The 21533-nt window shown below is 40.2% G+C and overlaps 2 protein-coding genes across 10 annotated transcripts in view; one reads left to right on the top strand and one right to left on the bottom strand.

Annotated features, from left to right (window-relative positions):
• The first annotated feature begins 7590 nt into the window (after positions 1 to 7590).
• On the top strand, positions 7591 to 13147 carry LOC144087246 (homeodomain-interacting protein kinase 2-like). Of its 2 annotated transcripts, XM_077617645.1 has the most exons (9): positions 7591 to 7627; positions 8030 to 8309; positions 8380 to 8565; positions 9963 to 10144; positions 11645 to 11768; positions 11830 to 11937; positions 11998 to 12066; positions 12138 to 12331; positions 12413 to 13147. In XM_077617645.1, exons 2-9 carry the CDS (start codon positions 8118 to 8120, stop codon positions 12636 to 12638), a joined length of 1281 nt encoding a protein of 426 aa, XP_077473771.1. In that variant the 5' UTR covers positions 7591 to 7627; positions 8030 to 8117; the 3' UTR covers positions 12639 to 13147. The 2 variants fall into 2 exon arrangements, with proteins under 2 accessions (XP_077473771.1, XP_077473762.1); XM_077617636.1 differs by lacking the exon at positions 7591 to 7627 and having other exon boundaries at positions 7779 to 8309.
• A 1941-nt stretch (positions 13148 to 15088) lies between these two features.
• The window catches only part of tns1a (tensin 1a), a 46255-nt gene continuing 39810 nt past the window's right edge, over positions 15089 to 21533 (bottom strand). For 6 of the 8 annotated variants that reach the window (XM_077595027.1, XM_077595003.1, XM_077595011.1 and 3 more), the window contains 11 exons: positions 20715 to 21253; positions 20512 to 20598; positions 20311 to 20439; positions 19879 to 19974; positions 19736 to 19813; positions 19576 to 19647; positions 19446 to 19472; positions 19190 to 19358; positions 17787 to 17855; positions 17529 to 17558; positions 15089 to 17427 (listed from right to left, as the gene is read on the bottom strand). In XM_077595027.1, the coding sequence (XP_077451153.1) occupies positions 17298 to 17427; positions 17529 to 17558; positions 17787 to 17855; positions 19190 to 19358; positions 19446 to 19472; positions 19576 to 19647; positions 19736 to 19813; positions 19879 to 19974; positions 20311 to 20439; positions 20512 to 20598; positions 20715 to 21253 (1426 nt within the window). In that variant the 3' untranslated portion in view covers positions 15089 to 17297. The remainder of the gene's footprint in view (positions 17428 to 17528; positions 17559 to 17786; positions 17856 to 19189; positions 19359 to 19445; positions 19473 to 19575; positions 19648 to 19735; positions 19814 to 19878; positions 19975 to 20310; positions 20440 to 20511; positions 20599 to 20714; positions 21254 to 21533) is intronic. The other 2 variants (XM_077595057.1, XM_077595037.1) reach the window with 2 other exon arrangements.

The following is a 21533-nucleotide window of genomic DNA, read 5'->3' as shown; positions in this document are numbered from 1 at the left end:
ATGATAAACCGGGATGCTGAATTGTTCCGAGGGTTATGATCGGACGGTCTTTTCAAATCGCGAACGAGATCCTGCCATAGCTGTGACATCAGAGAGAGCACTGACCACACGCAATATTGATCTTGGCCTTTGCTATTGTTCAAAATATGTCAAGGCCTAACGTGGCCTTTGGCATCCATAATGTGGCGCAGCATCCGCACGTCACATGGCCCAGCTTACTGTCAATGACGCAAAAGCCTTGCCGGATGCTTGATGAGTGTAATCAATGTGAAATCCAAGTTGGGTGTTAAGTGCAGATGGCTCGCAAGCGATTGCTTCCCACAGAGCATGTTGGCATAAAATTCACAAGGAATCAAATAAATGTTGCACCTGCTTGGCATGACTAATGCTGGTTTAAGAGAGTTTTGCTCAGACTATTCGTTCTGCAAAAAATAAAGCTTTGTATTTCCAAGAACAGCTGTGGCTATGTTTTGTGGGGGGAGTCCACACTGGTAATGATTTGAAAAAAATGGATGGCAAGACTTTAAATATGCTTTTGTGCTGTTGGCATGTAATGTCTAGTTGAGTCCCCAACAAAGCATCTAACTGCATTCACGCTCTTAAAGCCACATTCTTGCAGAGTGCTAAACACATTCCCAAATCTGCAGCAGACACCGTGGAGAATGTCGGAAATCTTTTCTGCACATCTGCATTGACACAAGTGGCTTGTTAGGTCCAGATGTCGCACAGTACTTTTCAAACAAGCCATGGAAGCAAATGACTTTGAAGAATCACAATATACAGTATATCGACATATCTGCAAATAATTTCTCAAAGACTCATTCCAATATGGAATAATTTGCCAGGGACCTCATTCAGAGGAGATTATCCATAAAACGTTTAAACGCGGTCTTTCTCACAGACGACGTACCATGAACTTGAAAATCAGTGACATTTTAATGAATCTATGACTAATCGTCATCAAAAATATGCCCATCTTGAATATTCCTACTTAAATCTATAAAAAATATCTAATAAGTAGTGTGTGAAATCATGTGGTCCTACAGACTTATACAGTTGGCAGGAACCCACTTCTTACCATTGAGCTATTTGTGAGGTTAAAATGGGTATACATAGATTTATCGTCCCGGTCTTGGTAGCCCATCCCACTACTGCAACATAATTTTTTTCCATTCCCTGCTTCACTCTGGGTGGCATAGTGGAGTGGTTATCCTGTCCATCTCACAGTTCGGAACTCAACGGTTCAATCCCGGGCCTTCCTGTGTGGAGTTTGCATGTACTCCCACTACCTACTTTTTTTTCTGGGTGCACCACTATTTCTCCCATATCACAAAAAACAAACTTGTTCCTATGTCTAAGTGTGTTTGTCTCACTGTGCCTGTTACATGGCGGTGCGTGGTTGGGACCCGAAAGCAGGGAAGCAGACAGACACAAGGGGTCTGAGGCTGGACTAACGTAACTTTAATAACACAAAAACAACAACGCCGTAAATTCAAAAAAATGGGCAAACTGCCAAACTAACAACTAAGAGAAATGAACCAAACCTTACATGGAAACACGGGGAAATGAGGATCACTGGACGTGAACGTGGACCAGGTCCATGACTGAACAAGGCAATGTAGAAACACGCATGAACAGTAGACGATCTGACAAGAAATGACACAGGGCTTAAATGGACAGAAATGGGTTGACGAGTCATTTAGAAACACTTGGGTGGCACGAGAGGCAGCGAGCAAGAGAGACACCAGGGACAGGGAAACGACAGGTGAGCTCAATTGGAAATCACAAGGACAGGTCAGAGGAGGTAAAACATCAAAACCCCAACAAAACAGACAAAACCAACACCTAACAATGTGATTGACCCCAGGTCCTTCCCTATAGTTAGCTAGGATAGATTCCTAACCGAATAGATAGATGCTCCACCCCCCTCCATAGTATATAATATATAGGAATAAGAAGTTTCCTCCAGCCACGCCTACCTCATCAGGTTAACTAAAGTCACCTGTTGACATACCTGAAGTGCATTCCAATTAGCCCATTATAAGAGCTCCTCCAGCACTTATATGCAATTGGGAATTAATTTCAGCACCACAAAATAGCCATCACAAGGTCATTTCAATTACCGACAAAATTGATTATAATGAAAATCAATGCCAATTTAATTTTCCTTAGCAAAAAAAAAAACATGAATTTGTGTGAGAAAATTAACAGCCAGCCTTTTATAGTAAAAAAAATGTGATGTATGCATTGTGAAGGTATATATACCGTTTTGTACAAAGAATAGAAACAAATTGCAGGACTTACATTTGATTAAAAGTACTTTTGTTACAATCCATAAATAAATGACAAATTGGTTGTAGTAAATTCAATGGACCCAAATAGATCTTTTGAATTAACGATTAATATCAATGCATTAAAGCTTAATACAGACATTTGAGTTAATTTATATATATATATATATATATATATATATATATATATATTTTTATATATATATATATATATATATATATATATATATATTTTTATATATATATATATATATATATATATATATATATATATATTTATATATATATATATATATATATATATATATATATAAATAAAATAAATTAACTCAAATGTCTGTATTAAGCTTTAATGCATTGATATTAATCGTTAATTCAAAAGATCTATTTGGGTCCATTGAATTTACTACAACCAATTTGTCATTTATTTATGGATTGTAACAAAAGTACTTTTAATCAAATGTAAGTCCTGCAATTTGTTTCTATTCTTTGTACAAAACGGTGTTGAAAATCTGAACTGACTAATGACATTAAAGTCAACGTAATTTTAGTCTGTTACTAAATTCCAGCAGCCTAAAATGTATACAGTGGCTGTCTAATAACAGCTTTGGAGCCCTTTTGGGCCCATGTGTAAACTAGTAAATCTAGGATTTTTTTGTCCCCCATAAAAAGTTATTTTCAAAGTCTCTGTTTCTAATTATCCACAGCATAATGTTTGGCCAACAAACAATCCCCAAGGAATGATTCCAATATGGTGCTGTGACCTTATTCTCGCCTGAAGTTTTCCTAACAAAATGTGCTGAGTGATGATTGTGCTTTCCCACATTCCCGTTCCACCTGCAAATTACATGAGGAAGTGTAGTCGTCTTGAACTTTTCTTGGTTAAAATGAAAAAGAAGTATTACACCACGTGACATGTTGCATTGCCTTGAAGGATTGTTTGTCGAAATTTGCTGACAAAGCAGAGTTGGCAGTATGTGATGCCGCAACCACCAATTATATAGTAAATGTGTCAAGTCAGATGCCTATAAAAGTACAATATGTTATTTAATCTCCTGGCACCTGTGACATACTTGACAATGCTCAGCAGAAGAAAATGTGTCCCAAATAGATACAATCTAAACCCTGACATATCTGCATGCACCCAATCACCCCCACTTTCTGTGTCATTTCATCCCTCCAAGAAAAACAAAATGGCCTTTACAGAGTTGGAAATAATATTCATTCTCATATGTGTGTGGCCTTGTCTGAAAACTGATCATTGTCATTTTACAATCTGATAACAATAACACATCTTTTGGTTTCAGACAAGTCAAGCTCATCTCGGTGATTCAGAGGTTCTTTTGACCAATTCGTCCTTGAGGCTCCTACGTACCAACACAAAACAAATGGCCATCATTTAGCTGCACGGGATTTTTTTTCCCTGAACGTTGCAGATCCTTGTTTTAGATCGTTGTTGCAGATCCTTATCAGATATGCTGAGCTTGTATGCTCCAGATTCTTGGAAGCAGCCATGCTGATATTCTGCACGCATGAGAATTTTCATGATATGTATGGTGAACTGGGGCTCTTTTTCTTCTTGGCATTGAACCAGTGTCACTCCTCTCCCCTCAATTTGTCACATTTCAGATCCAATTCAGTTAGATAAAACAACGTATTACTATATACTACCAGCCAGAGCTATAATGTTCCCAAGAAACACATTACCGAAACAAGAGCAAATCACCAGCTGGGGGTTATCAAAAAATACATTAGAAGATACTTTAAACTCTGTAGGCAGTAAATTAGGAGTCTGGTATGATTGGACTTTGAGTAATGGTTCCTAGAGCTGCTAGCCTCCAAAACAAAAGAAATTTCTCCAAGAGCTCAACAATTTAGTTTTTACATGGCAGGCTCCGCAATGCGCTTCAAAGCTTTTACTTAGCTGTCTGTGACACATTTTAACACCCACTACATGATTTAAGATCTCCCTGAGTCACTAGCATGACGGTCGGGAAGGATTCAACTTCTTTCTTTGATGGAGAAGAGACAAACTGATAGGCAAAGATGGCAAAAATATTTCCTGTGTACATAAGGAGAGAATATATAATACAAAAACATATTATTTTAAATAAGTTGGTAAGTTTGTTCTCAACATATCCAACTCTCAAGTTATTAGAGATCATGAACAATTGTGCTAGATTTTCTTTTATCCTTCTTTTTTTCAAGTTAGAGAGATACAGGATAGAGGTTATATTATTGGTGGATAATGTTTTAAATCTATTTTTTTAATAAACTAAAACTTGATATTCAATCGGGGTGTGACAACTTTTTATTGAAATGCTATATAATGCCTGCAAATTATGTACTGAAAATAATGGTGTTATCTGTTTCATTACCATTAATTATTTTCCCATGTGTATAAAAACATCATGTGCATGTCAGATCATGTTAAGCACTGCTGCAATACTGTAAAATTATTTTGGCCCTATGTAGTTTGGATACCATTTACATTATATTGTGAGTCTGGTGGGTTGTACAGTATGTCGTGTCACATCAATCAAATGTCTTCTGAGTTGGTGCAAAGAAACCATCTGCCGTTAGTATTCAAGGTTTAATTTTAATAACAAACTTGTAAAAAAAAACTTCATACAAAAAACTGGAAAAACTAACAAAGAGCAAAACAAAATTACTGGGGAAAACATGAGGGCACGAGAACAATACGGTGACAATAAACTGAGTCGATGTAAAAAGATTTAAATAGACAGAGAGGGGTTGACAAGATCAAGAGGAACAGTTGGGTGACATGAGGCAACAGATAGGGAGAGAAACAAGGGGCGGGCAACAACAGGTGAAATCACTGGATAATCACCCAGACAATTTAAACAAAGGCAAAAAGCCAAGAATGATCAAAAACCCCAACAAACCCCAAAAGAACCTAACCCTAACATCCAGAACCAATGGCATTCCTACAGAATGGAAGGTCTTCTCTTTGACGGAGATATTACCGAGTTTCAGCACCCCACATGACTTCCAACATCTTATACATTATTGTCAACTATACACCATTGAGTGTCACTGGAGCGAGTCTTTACATTCTCGGTACGCACGCTTCAGGCTAAGACCAAGTCTGTGCTCGTACAACTAAATGCTCACATACATCTGTATATTGAACATGATTCCACTTTATCCATGTGGAATGTTTGCATAAGAAGATACATTTGTGGTCTACGTCCAAGCAGACATTTGGATTGATTGGAAAAAAGTCAGTAAATATATATAATATAAAAAGTAGTGTATAACTTTTAGTTATGAATATCAATTATTTGTTCAATCATTTTCTGAACCGCTTATCCTCACAAGGTTCCGCAAGGGGTGCTGGAGTGCATCTCAGCCGACTTTGGGCGCAAGGTGGGAGTCACCCTGAATTGTCCAACCGCAAGGCACGAGGAGACGGACAACTGTTCACACTCACTGATACCTATGAGCAATTTTGAGTCTTCCATAAGCTTACCCTGGATGTCTTTGGAATGTAGGAGGAAACCGGTGTACCCAGAGAAAACCCACACAGGACCGGAGACAACTGTGAGGCTGACACACTAACCACTCATCCGCTAAGCCGCCAATATCAATTAAGTGTTCAATTCAATTCAATTCTGGGTGTGATAACAAGTAGGCTTTTGTTGTTGATGATGACAACAGGGCCTACGTCCGATTATTATTATTATCATGGTTCATCATCCTTAAAATGGATTCATAATAAAAATGGACAACGCCTTTACCGTACAATGTACAGCAGCATGTCCATGTAAATCAGGGGTGACCAAGTCCGGTCCTCGAGAGCCCCTATCCAGTCTGTTTTCCATATCTCCCTCCTCTACCACACCTGAACCAAATGATCAACTCAACAGCAAGCTGTCCAGAAGCTTCATAACGATCCAGATTATTTGAATCAGGTGTGTTGGTGGAGGGAGACATGGAAAACAGACTGGATAGGGGCTCTCGAGGACCGCACTTGGCCACCCTTGATGTAAATGCATAGAACATTTTGAAGAGGGTTGACATGGGTGCGAAATTGGGAGGAGGCCGTTGGCCTTCTTTTTGGGAGAACAGCTGCAGCATTTAAGAGGCTGGTGGATGTCTGTCTCTTTCCTGCCCAACATGTGGATATTAGGACAAACTAAGTGTAGTGTTTCCACCACGCAATTAGCCCCCAAAGCTACCACGAAGAAATCCTCAGGAACAAGGATAGTAGATAAGCTATTTCCAGCAAATGTCATCGCTCGGAAAAACACAGTAAAAACAGTTTTGGAGTTATTTTTCTCCTTGCCACTAGCAATTTGATGGCATAAACACATCACTCATGGTTGGAAGTACATTTTGTGTAATCTGCAGGTCTGAGTATAAAGAATGGACCGAGGAGGTTGTGTGCAAACCAAAACAAAGTGCTTGATTTTTCCATTTGATAAGAGCTGAGTGGGAACCTTCCTCTTTGTTTGAATATTTACAATCCGGCAGCATGTTCAAGTGTGAGGGTCAGCTTTTTCCAACATGTGGGAAGGTCATAAGTTTCCGCCTTGTGCAAGTTGTTTCAATGTAACTCGTTAGTTTTTTAAAAGATCATTAAAGATCATTGAAGGAAACATTGAGGGGAATCAAGTTATTTTATTTTTATCTAAAGTCCACCATTTCTTTATACTACTCATTTCAACTTAAATTTTAGTGCTCTCCGACCTCACATTTTTCTTTAAAGTTAAATGCATATTATATATATATATATATATATATATATATATATATATAGATATAGATATATATATAGATATATATATATATATATATAGATATAGATATATATATATATATATATATATATATATATATATATATATATATATATATATATATATATATATATATATATATATATATATAAACCAGAATACCTGGAGAAAACCCACCCAGGCATGGGGAGAACATATAAGCTACACACAGAAAGGCCCTTCCTCTCAGAACTGTGAGGCGGACGTGTTAACCACTCTTCACGTACCGCCAGCCTATAAGGCCTATAAATAGATTTCTCTACATCAGCATTTTTTTGGATTTGTTTTTTTTATTTTGTCTCCATGGATATAACTTGTTAGTGGCTAAGCGTGCGCACTTTGTACCTTGTTGTTGTCACAAAGGCTCACGTCACATCATTGTGATGTCACATAGATAGGTCTTTGCAGATGTTTATTTTTTAATTTTTGCCTTACATGACTCTTAGAAAATTGTGAAATGTTGATATTTTAGTCTATATGTATATTTAACCAACAAAGCATCTTTGCTCCATCAAATGTCCAAGTGACTGACAGGTAAGCTTGGCCTTTTCGTGCAAATGCTTTCCAATGAAGACCCGTTTCGGTTATTCCACCAGAAACAGCCTCCACCCCCCCAATAACAAAAACACAGCCTTTTACTTCTATCTGCTGTCATTGATTGGTTCTGTGGTCTGATAGCCTAACACACCTGGAAAAATCTCCCACCTCACTAATGGAACTCTGACACTTTTGACATCATTACTCATATCTTTTGCTTGTTTCATCTGATTAAACAGGCATGTTATTGAAAAACGCTAAAGCTTTAACTATTTGAAATTTTAATGACCGCCGTGTTGAAGACAAAAGTATTTCCTTTATAGACCATATTAAATGCTTTTAACCTTGCAAAGTGACTTTTAGAGGCATGAATGGTGACCAAAAATGCATTATCAAAAGGATTAGCATTGTCAGATGAGGCACCAGTGGATGCATGCAAAGACATGGAGTGGGCATGTTATGACCTCTCAGTGTGAGGAAACAGAGGATGGAACACACCAACTTTCCAGTGACTCTGGAGTACCAGGTCTCCTCTCCCACCTGCAACTACATAATGGAGGAACTTTTAGGGTCTGGGTCATTCGGCGAGGTGGTCCAGTGCAGGAAAGTGTCATCAGGCGAGACTGTGGCTTTGAAAGTGATCAGGGACAGTAGCAAGATTGAAGACGCCCAGGATGAGGTGCATAAGTCGCATGTTTAGCTACACTTAAAAAAGACCCAACACGTGACTTTAGTTCTGTAAATTTCAGGAGCGCGTTTTGATCGAGTTGAAGGAACACGGTTCGGACCGCTTCAATATTGTCTGCTGGAACGACTCGTTCACCTTCCAGGGGCAGTTTTGCCTGGAGTTTGAGAAGCTCGACATGAGTCTTCATCAACTTCTCGAGTGCTGTCTACCGTTGTCACTGATGGAGATCCGGCCTGTTCTACAACAGGTTTGATGGTCACAGTAAACACAATCAGTAGTACAATCAAACACTGGCAGCTTGTCAACTTAATAAAAGGAGCAAGGAGACCGCTTTACTGCTCAGCTGGGTCACCTTTTTAAAAATTTTACAACAAAAATGAAAATAAAATAAATCTGGGTGTTCACCGCCTACTGCCTACTTACAATGGGCGTCTACAGGAGATTGCTGTGTTTTGAAGCCAGCCTCAAATGGGATTCTCCAGTACTGCAGGTTATAAAACACTCCCATGGATTAATTTCCAAACTAGAAAAGTGTGAGCAGTGAAATCTCCAGCAGACACCACATTCAAAGAGCCCATTTTGTCAGTTTTTTTTCTTTTTGTACATATCATACTATTGATCTCAAAGCATTTGTGTAGGTCAGGGGTGGCCGAGTCCAGTCCTCGAGAGCCCCTATCCAAGGGTGGGCAAACCGGTCCTCGAGGGCCGCTGTGGGTGCAGGTTTTTGTTCCAACCGATCCAGCACAGACACTTAGACCAATCAGATTTCTGCAGAAAACAAGAAGCACCTGACTTCAATCCACTGATTGCACTTGTAGGACACCAGATTGGTAAAAATGTGTCCTCTTTATGGGTTGGAATGAAAACCCGCACCCACTGCGGCTCTTTGTGGAATAGTTTGCCCACCCCTGCCCTATCCAGTCTGTTTTCCATGTCTCCCTCCACCGACACACCTGAATCAAATAGTTGATCATTTGATTCAGGTGTGGTAGAGGAGGGAGATATGAAAAACAGACTGGATAGGGGCTCTCGAGGACCGGACTTGGGCACCCCTGGTGTAGGTAATATCATCTTTTTGTCAAAAACACATCTTTTTAAATAGTAGTCTCAAGAATGGCATATCACAGCATTGTTGAATAATAGAATCAATGCTGAGAGGGCCCTCTGGTGGAAAGTTATCATCATTGAAATATCCCAAATGGAAATGTACAGTATCTTGTACAAATCCAACCCTGCTATAAGGGAATGCTGTTCTCAACGAACGCGCTATGAAAGTCCCTGAAGGATACATGCTGCAATGATTCTCTAGAGAGCACGATGAATTGATTTTACTCATCCGGATTGCAAATACATTTGTTTACTTTTGTTTCCTGTAGCAGAACAGTGATGAAATGATCCTCTTGCTTTACAATGTTAGGGTTCTGGGTTTGAAACTTTTTGTGTGTTCCATCTAGCTTCCACACAGACAGTATAAGCTTGGTTGCCTGTACACACTTAGACAAGTGGGATTATGAATTCTCAACCATGGCCGATACATTCACCATCTGTGGTTGATGACACCAATGAATGTCATCTTACCATTATATCTAACAATTTATTTGCTACATTAAATACTTAAATATGATCTGTGATTTATTCTTAAAGTTGGCGACTGCGTTGCATTTCCTGAAAAGTGTGGGGATCATCCACTGCGATCTAAAGCCAGACAACATTATGGTGGTGGACCATCGCCAATTGCCCCTGAAGGTGAAAGTCATCGATTTTGGCTTGGCCCTGCATACTTCTGAGCTGTCGCGGGGTATGACCGTACAGAGCATGTGGTATCGGTAAGTGAACTTGAATACATAAAAAGCGTGTGCACACAACTAGGAATTCCACCAAGAATGTACTTTATGTCATTTCCCTAGCATCCATGTGTGACTACCATGTTTTCTGCGTTGAATTCACTTCATTCATTTATAATCTGAGCCCCTTATCCTCAAGGGTCGTGGGGCTGTTGGAGCTAACTATGGGCAGTAGGGGGGTACAGCCTGAATCAGGTGCCTGCCAATCACAGGGCAAATTACTGTTGTTAATAGACTATAAGTCATTCTGTCTTCAAGTCATTTAGGGCCCTTGTAACTCATTAATTTATTCTAATAGATGTAGATTGATCTAAAAATATTGGACACTGATCTGTCGCCAATTATGCCAGCCTCTGACAAAGGTGAACTTTTCGCTGTATCCTTAGTGTAAAATGGATTGTTTAAGAAATCAAGTTTTGCCATCAATTAGAATGGTGCTTCAAATACATAGCAGTAGACCGAAATGGTGTCTACATACTTCAGAAATGTTGATGATGACAATAGGTCTAATGGGTTTGAAAATGACTGGCGGTGGTCAAATCAATGGGACTGACAAAATTAGTTTAAGTTTGAATATTACTAACGAAACCAGATGATGAAGATATTCAAGAAGACTTGATTCATTCATTCATTCATTTGCTGGGGGTGCTGGTGCCTGTCCTAGCTGACTTCAGGCATGAGGCGGGGGACACACTGAATTGGGGGCAAGCCAATCGCAGGGCACAAAGAGACGGACAACCATTCATGCTCCTACTCATATACATAGGGTCAATTTAGATTGTCCAACCAGTCTACCATGCATCTTTTTGAGGTGTGGGAGGAAACCAGAGTACCCGGAGAAAACCCATGTAGGCCTAGGGAGAACATGCAAACTCCTCACAGGAGGACTGTCCTAGATTCGAACTCAGGACCTCAGAACTGTGAGGCCGACATGCTAACCACTCAGGGCCTTGATTGTTGAGATAAAAACTTAATTTAAATATGTATATTAAAATATTTATTTTGTGGTTAGGTTAGAACTTTATTTCATCCCGAATTCGGGAAATTTCTTGGTTGCAGTAGCAAGACAGACACAAGACACACAAGACATTGTAGACCTAGGTAAAAAAAACTAAATACCAAAATGCAATAAAAAAAGACAGAAAAGTAGCAAAAACACAAAACGAGCAAAAGCGGACCGAGCTACTGCTACCGGCTGTCGCTTGAGCGGCGCCATCTTGGTTGCAGTAGCAAAAACGGATACAGATACTAGAAAAGACGTTGTAGAGTTGGATAAAACTGGAACCACACACAGGAAGTCTTCCACAAGATGGTTGGTGTATAATCGGAGAGTGGATATTATTCTGTTTTAAAATATGCCAACATCTCAGTTTTGAGAAATGGCTCAGACTTATTCTGCCGGGTTCTTGATTGATGCAAAATATACTTGATTAAAAAAATAACTTCATTTAGAGTCAAAACTGGATTGTCTACCCTCCCTAGGTGTCCTGAGGTGCTCCTGGGTCACCAGTGCACGGAGGCAATTGATGTGTGGTCGCTAGGTTGTGTCGCCGTGGAGCTTTTGCTTGGCCGCCCGCTGTTTGATGGCTCCGATGAGTATAGCATGGTTGGTGACACGCCCTCGCGAGGAACTGCACTTAATTCTTACATTGATTTCACGTCCACAGCTGTCACAGATCAGCACCACACTTGGAAAGTTGCCAGGGAGCCTTTTGGATGCTGGTATATTCACGTCGTGTTTCTTTCGCAAGAAAGGCAAGAAATGGAGGTTAAAGGTACCTGCACAATGATTTTACATTTTGAGCAAAAGAAAACTGGCATTTTTTTCCTTTAAGAACCGAGCCGAAATGATCACAACTTGCGATGGGACTCAGCCTTTAAACAAGCTTTCAGACCTACTTGAGGTATGTTCATCGCACTCAATTATTTGTGGCTTCCACACGAGAATAAGAGATTTCTTTATGCCATTACGTAGGTTGATTTTGTACGACCCATCATATGTAGCGATGAAGACTGGTGTGCCATGCAGTGTGACCTGGAGATCTTTGTGAACCTAGTTGATGCGATGCTCCAGTTGGAACCGAGCAAAAGGTCCAGGCCACGTCAAATTCTGGAGCACCCATTTGTTTCCATGAGTCACTTAGATGGCAAATTCCCAGACAGTGTTTAGTAAGCGGACGCGCGTTCACCTCCTCTGCCGATCTGTACATCGAACGTGGTTCGACTTAGCGATTGTTGCTTTTCTTCCAGTGTTAAACTCTGGTGTGACTGCATGGAGATGGGTCAAAACAGGGAGACATCCACCAGGCCAATTTGGAACACGTCCGGTTACAAATTTGGCGATCGCACTACTGGGCCCAGGATGTCAATCATCACTATTCATCAATGTCCATCCAAGTGTCAGGGGAAAATGCAACAAGATGAGCATGATGGCAAAAAGTCAAATCCTTTAGTATACTCATGGGGTGGCCAATAACGGACGTAGAAGTTGCCTACAGAGCTTCAATTGACAGCTCCAGGAAAGGACAGAAAAGAAGACTTTGTTCAGTCTGACGCATATACAGCGGCAAAGAGGTCAATAAGAGGATGCAAACGTTTTTTTTTATTGGAATCGGATTGTGCTGATGCCACAATCCAGTGGAAGAATAATAATGCAAGGACAAAAGTACAAAATGGAAAAGAGCCTTGAAGGAAAACTGTAAATTTCTGCTACTTTAACTGCTGTTCCTCCCTCAGGTCCATTTCTTGATCACGTCCTCCTTTAAGGTCGCTCATAATTTATTTATCTTTAAAAAAAAAAGATTTTTCAATATAATTAAGTTTTATTTGTAAATGTCATGTTAATTCGGTTTTGTATAGGAATTTTAAGCTTTTTTGTATCAAACCACAATGCTAAGTTGTTCAAACTATTCAAAATATATAACAAATAGATTATCCTGTTTGGAATAACCTGTGTATTTTTTCATAAACCTTTTTATCAAAGGAGACCTTGCATTTTTCTTTCTTAATACGTATCTATTAATGGCACTTCATGAAATGTGCAAATGGTCATTTGGACTTGTATCATTCATGGAAGTAGAAACAAAATTCGACATATATGTACTTTTAAGAAGTTACCCTAAAGACGAGTGCATTTGAGTCCAATCTGGTCAGTCTCAGAACTCAGGAAGTTGAGAGTTCATCTGATCATACTAGTGTGGCTGCCACCCATGAGAATATAAATTCGATCCATTTGAACTGGAGGGGCTTGCAGTTCCTTCACATTCAAATGGATTGCACAACAAAAATTTTGTCAAGACATGTAAGTAGGTCCAACTCCCGTCAAATAATTTTGGAGCAAATTAATGGGGACAAAACAGACAAAGGAGCAAATCTGATGTGCTCATTAATGTTGTCATAATTCTTATTTTCCATGTGTGACATGTTGAAAAGTTTGATTTACACCCCATTAATGATTGCATGTTGGGGATGTGCAACTAGTTTTGACTGGATGTATATCGGTATTCGATTATTGATGCCTTGATGCGCGTACCTCGACCAGCACGGGAGATCTTCCTCATATCAGTAAAGTTGGATTGAGCAACAACGAATCCCTTTTGTGATTATTTCTCCCTGTGTTTCAAGGTATGCTGTTTGTTGTAGAGGCCTGTTGAGTTTTTGGTTTGCAATATACACTGTTTAGCGTGTGAGGGAGAAGGTAATGTTTAGTAATGTTTATCTACTTTTGAAGTGTGTGCGTGAATGTGCGAGTCCCGGGTCATGGATACGTATGTAACATTCATTACGCTACCTTCGGCCGCCATTAACCTGTATAGTGTCTATGATGGTTATAGCAAGGAATTTATGTTATCGATATTTCATTGTTTACCTTGTCGAATAGTTGAGAAGGACTTCTCGAATTTGAAAAAAAAAAGATAACACATTTTTATGACCGTATACTGAACGGGTGTAATTGTACATTATGTTTTGTGTTCTAACATGTTGCTATAATTTATATACGGGTGTAATTGTATATTATGGGTTTTTGTTCTAACGTGTTGATAATAAGATATCAGTAAAGTTGGATTGAGGAAGCAACAACGAATCACTATTGTGATTATTTCTCCCTGTGTTTCAAGCATAAATACAGGGTGCAACACATGTATACATACAAAATGTATTCTGGGCCAAAATATAACCTGGGCAATTTTTCTAATTATGAACTGCATTTTGCCTCAATATTAATAGCCTGTTTGAGATTAATCAGGGATGATAAATTCATTCATGTTCCGCACTGCTTATCCTTACAAGGGTCGCGGGGGGTGCTAGAGCCTATCCTAGTTGACTTCGAGTAAAAGGCAAACCATACCCTAGACCAGGGGTCCCCAAACCGGTCCTCGAGGGCCGCTGTGGGTGCAGGTTTTAGTTCCAACCGATTCAGCACAGACATTTTGACCAATGAGATTTCTGCAGAAAACAAGAAGCACCTGACTGCAATCCACTGATTGCACTTGTAGGACACCTGATTGGTAAAAAAAAAGTGTCCTCTTTCTGGGTTGGAATGAAAACCCGCACCCACTGAGGACCTTTGTGGAATAGTTTGGAGACCACTGCCCTAGACTGTTTGCCAGTCAGTGGCCCACATAGAGACAGACAACAATTCACACTCAATCACACCGCCACCGAGCGGAAATCAACCCCACGCTTTCCTTCAAGTGCCCAGGAATCAGGCAAATGAATCACTACACCATCAGGCAGGCTGCCTGCTTAATCTGTTTCGGAAAAGGCAACAAAAAGATGTCCTTTCCAATCTTGACAAGTTGTTGCAAGTTGATTCTATGTTTTCTGTTTTTGCAAAATGCAAAATGCAAAAACAGCTGCAACCCTATTGTATAATATAGTACAATAAAAATGACTAAAAATGACACATGTATGCAGACAGACAAATGTAACTGACTTGTATTGCTTTAATTTTTTTTCCTTAGGTAAGCCATAATGATAAAATGAAGATGATAAGCACAAACACCATCCAAGTGTCTTTTTCACATTAATAGAGTTCAGAGAGTTCAGACGACTTAGGACACTTTCTAGTTTTTTGTTTGTTTGTTTTTTTAGAAAAACACTTTTTGGACAGAAGCATGCTGCACTGCTCTGCTTCTATATAACACAATGGAACAAGATGTCCTTTGACAGATTTAAAAAAAAGGAAATCATTGGTGTCCAAAAGGTCTGATGAGGAAGCCTTGAAGGAGCGTTTTGAATGTGGAATTCTTGCTGCTTCTTTGCTGCTCTGTCAAGTTAAGTGCTTCATGTAGAGCAGACGCCCCCCCTCCAGGCAAACATTTAAAAAGACATCAATAATGTCTCAGTGCATAAATGTAAACCTCCTTGTGTAACATCTTTGCATGTAAAACGGAAGCGACACATAAAAAGCAGCTTGTGTGATTCTTTGGCAAAAATCATAACTCATGGGCACACACTGTTTTTGTATTGCATTTGAGCTTGGCCTCTTTTCCCCTTGTTTGATGTCTTTTTTTCATTTCTTTTTTTTTAATCTGCAAACTTCTATCAACTACAATCTGTTCTAAATATTTCCCACCAACAACCCCGTTTCTTGCACTCTTCCGTCCATGCAACTCTGCTACACTGCTTTTGCCAAGTTGACAAACAAAACGAGCCAAAACAGATACATGTACAAAAAATGTACACCCTATATTCAACATATTTCAAAATCCTCAGACTTTGAAATCATTAGCCAAAATAAGTATAGATTTTTTTTCTGAACCCATTTCTTTATCTAGACTGTACAATATATGCATAATGAGTACTCATGAGGGACCAAAGCAACAAAAATAAATACTTTTCGCTAAGTCACCTTTCAAAGTAGTTCATCTATGTACATATATAGCTATCCTCTTGTTGCAGAAACCTGCATGGGTGCAATTGTGCACGTTGTGAATACTATGTTGTATTTTCTTTGCTAAAAGTATCTAAATGTGACAACACAGTGGAAACAGTGGAGACAGACATTCAAAAGTAAGTCCATCCGCCTGACATCAAAATAAAAAGTAGAGCGTATCACCATCATTTGACTACTTCAAAAATGGGTTGTCTACATCTTGAAGACTGAGGAGCATTAAAAAAATTCTACTTCATGCGGTCTTTTTGACAGGTCAAACCGCCTCAGTGTCTATGAAGGGCACACAGCAGAGAATTTTTTTCAGTGAAAGCCACTACGAAGGAAGGAACAGCATGCAGAAAGAACAGTGCATAGGCCCAGGTTTAGCTTCCTGGAGGTGCTTTCCAGTGTCATTCCGTGACAAGTGCTCCCTGGTGCCAGCCTAACTGGGTGGCTCTACCCTGTGGACAATCTGCCAAAAGTCACCACTTGCTTGCAGCACAGTGTCTTGAGGGGACGGGTGATGAAAATGCACATGTGCACAAAGCTTGGCGTTTGTGTGGGATTTTCATTTTTTTCTCTCCAAGTCTGGTCTGCAATGTGTAGTTTAGATCAGTTGAGTCGTCGTGTCACTGCAGAGCCCTTTCTAACACACAGCAGAACCAGTAAAGCCCAAACTTGGGGCTCAAAAAAGGACTAGTGGAAAGTAGAACTTAGCTCAAAGATCAAGCTAACATGCAGAATGTCTTCAGACAATGTTTTGCTAAAAGCCATCAAGGCCAACTTTTTTTTTCTTTGTCGAGAAGAAAGTACTTTTCTGTTTGTGTGTTCATAGGTACATCTTTTAAAGGAGGAAATGATAAGAATGGCTTAATCATTATGTCATTCTTGCACTTGTATTGCATCGACCTTTGGTAAATCAATCAAGGAAAACAAGAAAACACCCTGAAACATCCGAGCCTGGCATGTCCTCTTACACTTCCCAAATTTCCATCCCTTCTCGCCTTTACGCTTCAGTCCAGCGACTTCGATGTGGATCACATCCTGAAGCTCACAGTGTCACATCCTTAAGCCCACATTGGCACATCCTCTGGCAGGTTCACAACACCTTTTGCAAGAAGGTCCTTGCAACACGCCAAACAAGCTAGGCAAAAAAATATATAAATTAAATCTTGAAAAAAAAGAGATAGTCCAATCCCAGAGAGAAAAATACGCCAAAAAATGGATTAAGAAATAGTTGCCATCCTTGCGTCGGTTTCACCGCCTCATCATTTTGGAGACAAAGCTGACTATAGTTGATGCTGGCTGGTCGGGTTCCAGCTCAGCAAACAGGTGGCAGACATTGTCCGTTGTGCTTCCTTGTTTCCTCGCCACAAAGCCAAATAGCCTAAAAGAAAACAAATTGAACATAGTATTGATTATATTATAATTATTGTTGATATAAATGTTATGTTTTGTTGCAATACATGTCATTTGGAAAATACTCACCTAAGTGAGCTACCACTTTCTTGGCCCCACCTGTGCAAATAAACAATTTCATTACCCTTTTACAATAGAAAAAAAGGTTCTGTTCATTTTGGGGTTAGCCATTTCCTTTAAGAATGGACAGAACTTTTTGGGTTACCTTATATTTAAACAGTTTTAGAATCTCTATTTAAAATGTTTCATTGAAAATATTACTTTTCTTAGATTTTTGTGCAACAAATAAGGTCCATGTTTCCAATCTTTTGCTCCTTTCTGACATACCTTCTGTCCTGGGGATCAGTGTCACAGTAGGTTATGGTGCTTAGTGGATAATGCCGCCTGAAAAAAATCCTAGAGAAAACATGACAGTTAATCAAAATGATTTCCCTACTACTACTACAACAATTCTACAATAACAGGTACATGGGAAGTGTGTATTGTGATTTTTCTTCTCTATACTGTACACTGAACATATATGTCCATGAATAAGATGTTGTTTTGTGAGCTTGTGTAAAAAATTTGCAAATTTTAACACCATTAATATGTACTACTTCCAAACGTTTTGCTGAATTACTCTGGCAATCTGAACATTTTATATATTGCTGTGAGAAATTGACTGTTAACTGGACGACAGAGTTTGGGTTCTAAGTCTGACGCTTAAAAACAAGTTACTTTGTCATAAAGCAGGGTTGAGATCAAATCTTGGGAGTCCTCGAGTTATGAACAAATTTCATTCCTATGCTGGCGAGCATAAGTTGGATTTCGCCGTTAAAGTTAAAATGTATGTCACAATAACAAAAGTAATATACATTAAAGTTGAAGAGTTGTAAGAGTTGGATGGAGAGTTATGGTTTCCCATCATTAATTTGCAAAAGAAAGAATAAAATCCGACTCCTGTGACCCCAGCAAAACGAAATCACAACAGCCTTCTTGCTTTGGACGGCCGTCTGTCTTTCACTCAGTCATATATACGGTACGTTTGACAGTCCAGGAAACACATTCAGCCCATCAACATTGCAGCCTAAAGAATACATGCCATCCGATCCTTACATTACTGTGCTTATTTTTACGCTACGTGAACAGAAAGTTCGACAGATTTTGACTGTTGCCGACATAAGGTCTGTGTCATCACAAAACTCCTTTTGGCGATGAGCTTATGTAAACTTTCGTCTAAACGCAGAAATATTCTTTACCGATGCCTGTATATATATATCTCCTTTCCTCATTCTTTTTACAATGGTGAGCTTTGTTTCCATGGTCATTTCTTCACTTTTGGACTGGGCTCGGAGAACAAACTTTCTTTTTTGGGGCCATAACGTGAAAAAAGGGGGAAGAGAACGGCAAAGATCCTCTCGGCGGACAAACATAGACACGCACTGTGCACTGGCGTTGCAGTAACTATGGTTTACCAATGTCTGTATATATCTCTCCTTTCTTCATTCTTTTTACGATGGTGTGCACAGACGTCAGAAATTCGAAACGTTGTAGGTCGACGACATCATAACCCAAGGACTCCCTGTACATGTATTTTTGGACATCTGGTGATCTATCTACATAATTGGATTTTTTCGCGAAATAATTATGTTTATTTTCCAATCGCACAGAAGTACATTGGTGCTTATTAATTACAAACACCCAGGAACAGGCTTGTTTTTATTCCGAAAATAATGACTTGAAGCGCTTACTTCCGGTGACTGTCTGTTAGCATGATGCCCTGTGGGGACACTTTACAGTTTACCACAGTGGCGGTGGGTAAAGGATTAGTCTCCAGTGTCTGACTGATGGCCTTGGCAATGGCTTGTGGGCCAGTCAACGACTCCATGTCCACAGAGTTAATGTAGAGCACGTTGGACGCTGGGAGTAAAAGGAAAGAATTTCCCGTTAGGGATACTGTCATTGCAAAGAGAGAGAGAGTAAAATGGAAGTCTGTCTAGGATTTACCATGACACTCCTCCGGAACTTTCTGAACTGTAAAGTAGAAGTGACAGCGTAAGGCAAAGCGGACAATCACAGTGTACAGATCACACTCTTGCCTGTCCAATTCAGCATACACCAGCAAGAAAATGGTTACCTGTTCCTTGCTTCAGAAGCTCCACTACAGGGTCAGTGGGTGTGGCCAGCTCTAGAGCCTCTTCATTTGGGTCTGCATAAAGCAAGCGTAGATGTGATGCGTCTCACACACAGTTTTTAAATTATTAGAGGCTCCCAGCCCATGCTGCATGCCATTTTACCTTTGGTGGGGATCATTAGCTTGCAGGGCAGGGCCAAAGGTGTCATGGAGTGCTGGTATACCAGTGCGGAGAGACAACCTGTGATGACATTCTAAGTGTGAGAAACGAATCCACAGATAGAAAGTAGACTCTGTTGGACTCACCAAAGTACGGTTCGTTGGGACAGCCCTTCAGGCGGACACCTTTGGGGCTTGTTTCAATCAGGAAATGTCTTACCAGCTCGTTGGTCAGATCGGCAACTAGGTGCATTATAACAGCATTTTAAAGCAATGTTGTCTGTACAGTCTGTTTGTAGTATAGCAGTCACGTCTACTGTGAGAAAGTATCATAAGTGCTGTGAGAAGCGATTGAGTTATTATGTAGGATCTCCATGTGAGTCTTTTTTCAAATTTCTACGTGTGTCACCGTTGCTCAACTAAAAAAGGCCAAGCTTTTACACCTCCAATTCTGAAATGACCCATGTAGATTTGTGATCAAATTGAAGTAAAATCTATTTCAGTATGATGCTCCAGATCGAAATTTTGGATGGTATTATATCCAAATTAAGTATCCAAGTCCTAGTATACAAATCTTACCTTTTTTGTTTTGCTGTACTGTTGGAGGTGGGCATGCTACTTTCAAGGCAAGACCATAAGCCCCTCGGAAGGAGTGGCTGTCCCTGATGACAAAGGCACCGGGCTCCCTGTCCTTCAACACATTAATGGCTGAAAGAAAAGATAAGAGATACATTTGCAAGCTGACACTTACTGGAAAACATGCAGAACTTGTGATGTTACCTTGATCTCGTGAGATGTCGGGCTTATACCAGAACTTGGAAGTGTCTTGGACAAACTTGACATTCATTTTAATGTCTGGATAACCATCTGTTGATTACACAATGAAATTGTGGGTGTGTTTTTTATTTTTTGGGGGGGTATTAGTTGCAACAAAAATGCAAACAAACAAACAGGCACACACGGCTTATCTTTTATTGTCTCACCATAGATGGACTTGGAGGTGTCTGGGTAAGTCCCAGTCAAGTTTGAGCCTCCAGCCTCAGCTGCCAGATTCTTGCCATCCATCCGTTCTGTGTCCCCACTGCCCACATGCCTGTTAACTGGCAGCTGGGGGGAGACGGGGAAGGCGGGCGTGGAAGGTGGCTGTGCCTGACGAGATGTGGCTCCCAGCTCATCGGGGGTACTGTGGCCGCCCCCTGCAACTCGCCGTGCCATCAGGGGGCTGGCAGGTGGCACATTAACACTGCTGGTCTTGGGATTTCGGCCAATCAAGGGGCTGGCGGGCATGCTGTCCCTGCCCCCGCTGGCTGGAGGTGTGTACCTGACTGGTGAGGGACTGGCTTGTCCCAGGCGCCTTTGGAGAGCAGGGCTTGGGGGAGTATTGGTGGCAACTGTGCGGTGTAGGGTGTTAGGGCTACCAGGGATAGTGTGGACACCCATGATGTTCACTTGAGAGCCATCTGGGGACGTGTGCGTGTGCGGGTAAAAGGGTGCTGGGCTGTGATCCAAAGACCCATGTCTCCTTTTGACAAAGAAATTTATGAAAAACATGCAGTCATTTTCTGGTTTCTCGTAATTTGCCAACCTACAAAATAATTAATCTTGGAGTTTGCATGTTCTCCCCAGGCCTGCGTGGGTTTTCTACGGGTACTCTGGTTTCCTCCAACATTCCAAAGACATGCACACATGTAGGCTGATTGGACACTAAATTGGGACACTTGGAGTATGCTTATTACTAATACTTTTGTTGGGTCGCATGTTGGCCAGAGTACTTTGCATGTCGATTATTTACTATAAATGGG

Source organism: Stigmatopora argus, chromosome 1, assembly GCF_051989625.1.
Source record: "Stigmatopora argus isolate UIUO_Sarg chromosome 1, RoL_Sarg_1.0, whole genome shotgun sequence".
Taxonomy (NCBI): domain Eukaryota; kingdom Metazoa; phylum Chordata; class Actinopteri; order Syngnathiformes; family Syngnathidae; genus Stigmatopora; species Stigmatopora argus.
This window is presented reverse-complemented; position numbering and strand designations above follow the sequence as displayed.